The 7583-nt window shown below is 36.9% G+C and overlaps 1 protein-coding gene across 1 annotated transcript in view; it reads right to left on the bottom strand.

Moving 5' to 3' along the window:
- Window positions 1-7583, bottom strand: part of EML1 (echinoderm microtubule associated protein like 1) — a 50392-nt gene that overhangs the window by 994 nt on the left and 41815 nt on the right. The window contains exons 15-19 of the mRNA XM_009582304.1: window positions 7050-7138; window positions 6427-6524; window positions 6214-6301; window positions 5933-6028; window positions 71-201 (exon numbers count right to left, since the gene is read on the bottom strand). Of these exons, the coding sequence (XP_009580599.1) occupies window positions 71-201; window positions 5933-6028; window positions 6214-6301; window positions 6427-6524; window positions 7050-7138 (502 nt within the window). The remainder of the gene's footprint in view (window positions 1-70; window positions 202-5932; window positions 6029-6213; window positions 6302-6426; window positions 6525-7049; window positions 7139-7583) is intronic.

Genomic DNA, 7583 nt, shown 5'->3' on the forward strand with positions numbered 1-7583 from the left:
TGTATGTAGGATAACAATATTTAATGCATTTGTGCAAGTTACAAGAGTAAATTTTTTGGAAATACCTTACCCTAAACTGTGAACATGGATATGAGAAGAGATGTACTTTGCCAAAATCATCCCCCGTTGATAGCAGTTTTCTCCCATGTGATCGACAGACAGCGTTGATATCTGTTCCATCTGAACCTTCAGGCCATACACCTGAAACACAGAGGGACTAATTAAAGGTTTTTATAATGGAAATAAAAGTGACAGCTTACGGTTTTGTTAAAATATGAATAAAGGATTACTTGTTTAAAAAAAAGAAAGAAGATAAAACTATAAAATAACTGCAGCTGAGTCAGTGTGTGTACTTCAGTACCAGCAAAAGACCAGATCCTAATAGGAAATGAAGCACATAAACAAATACTTGATTTCCTTTAGTCAGCAAAGTGCTTTTTACTCTGAAAAAAAGAATTCTGCTGAATTACGGTCATGTGTCTGAGCCTAAAAGAATTTTCACATGGTTATGTAGAAAAATAACAGTTACTGCTTTTATTTTCCCTTCTGCTTCTGTATGAGCTAACATACTTTCTTCATACTACTGTAGTCTAAAAAACTACCTATGTTTGATTCAACATACTTTCTTTATATTACTAAAGTCTAAAACCTCTGAAACAAGAAATTATATAGTTCAAAATGTTATTTAGTAATTAATGGATCCCTCGAAAAGAAACAGAACCTAATCTAAATTTTTAAAATGCTTTTGTTTTACTGTAATTCTCCTCCTTCCTCACGTCCTCTACTCCTTGCTGTTCTTGCACAAAGTGGTGTTCTACAGTTAAACTGTAGGCTCATCAATGCAAGGACCAAATCTATGCACCACATCTTTAAAGCCTCTGAATACTTGCCTGTAACAAATTGCAATTGTAATAAAATCCAACCAGTTATTGAAATTTTATTTTTTTGTATGCAGTACTGTGGGGTTTTTTTTATGATTTTCGTAATTCAGATTTTATCTAATCCCTACTCAACCTAAATGATACTTAACTTTCAGAGACCACTGACGTAATCAGTTACAATGTGTGTTCCGCCATTATGATTTGGCAAAAAACCCGCCTTGTCTTGGCGTTATGATTTTCAATGACTGTCCCTATGTCACACATCCCTGCAGCGTCCCCCTGAAGTCCTACCACTTGAGTGCATGCTCTTCCTTCGTTGTTATTACAGGTCAGGATAAGACAGTTGCTACTCCCCCTGCTTGCCCTGCCATCTCCTGGAAGGATGCCTATGCCTGCAGGCAGGGCAGGAACGCTCCAGCATCCCTTCTTTGCGCTACTGATGACACCAAAGTGGGCATCTGCCCTGCACTGTGGAAACAGCTAGCCCTCGATCCGCATGTAATTATTCCCAAATACAGTCTTTGTACCATTGCACAGCAATTCAAAAGCACTAAGAGGAAGTGATTCCATGTCTTTATACGGAATTACAAATTGTTGCAACTAAAATGACACAAAGTTCTGATTTGTGGGCTGCCACTAACTCTCCAGACGCGTGTAGAAACACATCTTTGCTAGATTGGGGTATTAAAAAAGAGGCAGGGAAGAAAGAAAAGGAAAGTGCAAAGAAGAAACACGGTAATTGCTACTCATGGAATTATGAATACGTAGAATGAAGAGACACAGAAAAGCTGTTCTAAATAACTGCTTTGACAAAAAGGAGGCTGTATGAACATCAACGGCTAGCTGAAAAGAGACAGGCATCTTTATGACAAGCTGGAGATAACCCCTAAAGGAAATGGTTTAAGAAACAAGATTGCCATTTTGAAATGGGGAAAGGATCATATCAGGTTTTTTTTTTTTTTTTGAGACTCTGTGCTCTTTCAAAATTTATTCCAGTGCCTCACTGTTAGTTTTTCCAAATATGTGAACTGAATCCCCTTTGCTGAAAAATGAGTCCATTTTTTTCTTCCCATCCTCTGCAGACGTGGAAAAAGAGACCATTTCCTTTTTCTTATTTGAAGATCAATGCCATGCATTTTTTCTCCTCCTGTTCTCTAAAATTCATTCATTACATCTCTTCTCACAGAACAATGTTTAGATGGATAATTATTCTTGCTAGTCAGCACTTTATCTGTTGGTCCAACATGCAAAAACCAGAAGCAGCTATTCCAGCTGTGACTGAAGCAGATACTGATAAATGGATGATTACTTCACATTTTGCATGGCATCCTTTTCATTACATATCCCACTAATGCATCTGCCTTTTCTACAACAGCATAATGCTGTTGACTCACGTTCAGTTTGTATGCAAGAGTAATCTGATCTTTCTGTGCAGATCTACTCTCTTGCTTGCTCTCCTCCTCCTCCTGTTTTGTATTTGTACAACTGGGTTCTGCTGTTCAAGTGTGCAACCTCCTATTTGTCTCTATTGAATTGTCCCTTTTTTCATACCATTCCTCTATTTCTCAAGACAATTTGCTAATCCTGCAGTTTCACGCCACGTACAAATTATACACGCTGTTTTATCATCCATGCTATTAATAAATATATTCAAACAAACATAATATTCAGTGTACAGCCTTCTAGTCAGTTTTGAACCCAACCAGTTTGAGCTCTGCTTTGCTTGCAACGTTGTCAGGCTTTGCACAGCATCTTAGATTTCTTCTGTTCCTGTCCTTCACCTCAAATACTAAGTTTTCCAAAACTGGGCATATGATATGAACTGATGCCTTGGTTGCGTATCCAGCAGCGCACGGCTTTTGCGAGAGCATACAGATCAGTAAGTGTTTTAAAGTCTTTAGTCCTTCACATTTACTTGTGTTTGTATCACTAAAATATCCTCCATCAGACACACTTTACATGCTGTTGATTTTCATTTGAATAATCTCTAAAACATTTCCAGGCTGACTAATCTGTTTGCATGCTTGAAGACAGGTGTTCAACAGATCAATGTTAATTTTATCCCCTGCATTGGTTATGTTGCTCTGCGAGTGCTACGCATATTTTATGTGGTTCTACTAGAGTGAGAAAATATCCCTAGTTTCAGTCAGCCAGTAGCTACTGAAAAATCAATATACTAGATGCCTCATGTCCTTGATGATGCGATTGCTTCTTCCACGCCCAGTGGGGCATTCCCAGCAAGCATTTAAAGACTGTTCACACTGGCTGCTCTGAGCTCCCAAAGTACTGAATAGTAGAGTGACTTTCAACATTACCGGACTGGTTTCCAATTTATAGTATATGAGTTTCTGCAATTTATTATTCTAGCCACTAACTTTTCACTTTATCCTCTCCAAATGGGCTCTGAAGGTAAGTACATGATTCCACAGATGTTGCATTCATTCTTCTCCATTTTTCCAGTACCTTGCCTGTTCTCTATGAGGTCCTGAAAGTAAGTACTAATGGTCTTGAGATTATGCTAACCAGTTGTTTTTACAGACACAACAAGGCTCATCACACTCAGATATTTTGAAAATATCTAGTTCCTAACTATTTTCTAATCTTTTCTCTCCCTACTGAAAGCAGAGGTGTTATCCTTTCATTATCGGCACTGAGTTAGTCATCAGATTGCAGTAGGTCTTCTAATGAAGACATATTAAAAAGAAAAAAAAAGGTTTTTTTAAACATTTCAGCTTTAGCAGCGTCATCTCTTCTCTCCCTCCTCTCCGCATAGCAGACAAATATTGTCATTGGCCCTTCTTTTATTACTGTACTTGTCACTTGCATTTATGTTTAGGTTTTGGTTGTATGTCTCCTTGGTCCTTTCTACTTTCTGCACTCCTCTTCCTTGCACGAACGGTTTAACCAAGTTTGTGTCTTGCTGTCATTTCTATCTTTTCTCTGGGCTGGCAGTTTGTGCCCTTCGTACCTTTTAATGAATTACTGCATCTCATCTTTTCTCCAACTTCTGATCTTCCCTAACGGGCTTTGAACTTTTGCAGTTTCCCTCCCTGAAGTCCATTATTTTCATTTTGTTGCTCTTTTTCCTTCCTATACTAAGGATCACACCTCCCTGATTCCATAGTCATTCCTACACAAGGTGCATTCACATTCTCAACAAGTTCTTTCCACCTCCCCAGAATCAAATCTGGAAGAAATTCCCCTCCTGGTGCTTATCTATTTCCTGTATCAGAAGAACTTTGAGAACTTGCTGGTTAGCCAGTGTACTCGCAATTCCTTTCCCAAAAGACACTGGAATATTTAAAATCTCACATCCTCAGAAATTCCTGTGATTTGACTGATTCTGCTAGCTATTAAAAAAAAAATCCATTCATTTGATCTTTCTGGAAGGATGGGCTACAGTATAACCCTGCCACCATCAATATTCTTTTTTTCATCTATAATTATTATGCATTATCTTTGTAACTTCCCAGTCTGAACCTAACTGTATAGCTACGAATCCTCAGCATATATGGCACCATGTTCCGTATATAAAAAAGTTCCACCACTTTGGCATTACACATCCTTTCTGAATAAGTTATATCCTTTTATTTTAAAATGCCATTCATTTGATGAACATCCTCACAATCTCTATTACATTACTAAAATAATAATTGTGATAATTATTAAAACTAGCAACTACTTTTATTTACTCCTCATCCCTGTTGCTTTAGCTTAAAATACACCAATTCAGCATGGAGGACTGCAAGTATAAAAAAGTATATGATGTTTCCACATGTTCCCCATCGGCCCAGTAAATCATTTTGTTCGACAGACCTGCTCCAAAAGCTGATCTGTTCCAAGGGAGAAAAAACCTCTCCTAGGTGTGGCACCCCTCTCCTATGAGACTCTATGCACCACAAGCAGCCCCATATTCTGATAGCACTATATTTTGCATTAATCCCAATCATAAAGTCACTCAAAGAATTCATCATTTCAGAATATCTGAACCTTTGATGCTAAATGCAAAGACTTTGTGGCTCTGTAACTGCATGTCAGGTATACCCAAAGCCCAGGAATATGCTGATAGTTCTATAAGGGCCTTCATCCCTCATATAAGAAACATACTAAGTTAACATGCAGCCAGTCTTCTAGGACTTCCTCCTTTTACTAAACTGTGTGTTGTAGCGATACTCAAGCATTGCTTGTCAGTTAAATTTTAGAAAATTTGAATATTTCTTCCCAGCATATTGCTATTGCCATCCCATTTTCTAGGCTCTAAAAACATGTCCTTTCTGGCTGCTTTCAAACACATCACTGCATCTATTCAAAACATGGGTGAAAATCTTCCTTGCTTACTGCTTATACTAAACCAGACTCTTCTCTGAACTTCTACCATGGCTTCCTATTTTATCTTGTGGACTCAAGAATTTGAAGCTTCTTGTACTCAGCTTTTGTAACGATCTGTCTAGTTCTGCACACATTTTGGAATGAGTACAAAGCTTCAGAGCACATTGGGGAAAGCAGGTCCTTGAAAACTGGCAGAAGAGAAGTCCCATGGAAACAAACCATCCTCATTTTTCTTCTTTCTTCTTGCATTCCTTTCACCTCATTTAATTGTTATATATTGTATCAAAATACATTGTAAGTACTTAATGACAGATACTGTCACCCGTTTGGTGTTTGCACAGTAATTGGTGCAAATGAAAGTGGTTCTGGTAAGGGGATTTCACCCAGTAGCTGCTTAAATAAACGATAATTCTATAGAACTGGTACTTTAAATTTAAAGAGACGAGAAGCAGCTCTAGTGTGACAGAAAAGGCAGTGTGTGATTTCTTCCTTGTCTCCCACTTATGTTGTAATTTAATATTTATACTTGAAGCTAGCAAGAATATTAAATCAGAGTCTTTCTGGATTGAAATAAGAGGACAGATTGTAATAAAAATGGCATAACAGAAGTTCTGTATTTTTCCCTGAAACATGAATAGTCATGTTTCATAAGAAAAAGTTGGCAATCCAAGTGTTTGTTAATAAGAAGAATGGTAACAACTTGTAAGAGGAAAGATACTTACCAAAAACATGGAATCCTAAAGTACAGGTGTAAGTGGCCCACTCTAGATCTCTAGTTGTTTCAACACTCACGACTTGTTTACAAGCAGAGGGGATCCCTACAAAAGAAAAAAAACCACACAAGATAATGTTTTTAATTCTCAAATTGTATAGATTTTTGATTGCACCAGATGAATTAAAACATATGGTCTATCTTGGCAGTTATAGGGTCTCATTTAAATTTTAAATCTGTATTAGACTGCCTGAACTTTGTACAAAAGGACCAAATATAATTCTTACTCACAGTATAAGATTTCATAGTCTCCTGAATTAGACACAAGATACTGTGAATTAACAGACCAATCCAGATGAGTAATGAAGCTGGAATGACCCTACAAAGAGAAAAATGTTGTATTAACTGCACTAACAGTATCTCTCAATGTGACAGTACTAATACAGGGCTACAAAACATACTTAAGTTGTTAATATTAAACCCAGAGAAAAAAAGGTTCCTTACCGAACATTTGCCAATTCTAGTGTACTTTCTTCCATTTTCACTTATGCCATATATATAAATACAGTTGTCATGGGAACCTATTGCCAAGAAGTTTCCATCTATAAACACAAAAGCGAAGAGTAATTATTCCTGTAAGAAAGAACTTAGGCTAACTTTGAAAAGTTAGTATGTCACAGACAAGAGGAACTGTTCTTAAAGGCCTTGACACCGAAAAATGAAAAAATAAAATTCTATTTTTTCCTTTTTCAGTTGCATATTGATGCATGTTTCAAGATTACAAAACAGCAAGTTTATACAGCAAATATTACTGTTAAAAACACATGACACTTTGGGAAGCAGCTACAGTCCATTTAGGGCTAACCTGATTGCAACAACCTGCACAGTTAAGTCATATTTGGTTTTTTCCTTCCCAGTGAAACTATAGTGAGCACGTGGGGGAGGGAGGGAGGGAAAAGAAAACTAGAGCTTAAGACACCACCCATTCAGTGCTGCCAGTGTTTCACAGCATATTTATTTTCAACTTCAGTATGGCAAGTGGGGAATTATTTTAAAACAAATCAACCCCAAATTTAATAAAAAAAAGGCAACACTTTTTTTTAACCAGTAAATAAACGCTCTCAAACCTGGTGAGTAACGCATTACAGACAGCTGTTCGTTTCCATCTGTGTGTACAGTGACCAAGTCTTTTGTTTCTGTGTCAAACACAAACCACCTGTTGTAAATACGGAAAGAGGCCAATAAATCATTCCATAAGGAATTTCAATCTACTGTATTCTTGACCAACTTTTCTTCTGTCAAAATAGCATAAGTTTTACACCAGCAAAAGAAAAACAGCAACTGCTACTCGGTTTGGTTTATTTTCACTTTAACAGAAGGATAGTTTCTTTCCCATGTTTTTTAACCATAAAAACGATCAGACATTGACCCTGATATCAGTCTTCAGATTTTAGTCTGTTTTATTATGTGTCCTGCATTAGAATAAAGTAAGCATTACATATAATGACCCTTCTGTTTTAATGACCCTCCTCTATGCTATGCTCGCATTTAAATTGATGCCTACATTAAATCCTAGAGCAAAGGAAAACACAAGCAAAAATTAGGACCATTCTCTTCTGATAGAAGGATTAGCTTTATTTATTAATTTATTTTAAAATTAA

Source organism: Fulmarus glacialis, unplaced genomic scaffold (genome assembly GCF_000690835.1).
Source record: "Fulmarus glacialis isolate BGI_N327 unplaced genomic scaffold, ASM69083v1 scaffold2577, whole genome shotgun sequence".
Classification (NCBI taxonomy): Eukaryota; Metazoa; Chordata; class Aves; order Procellariiformes; family Procellariidae; genus Fulmarus; species Fulmarus glacialis.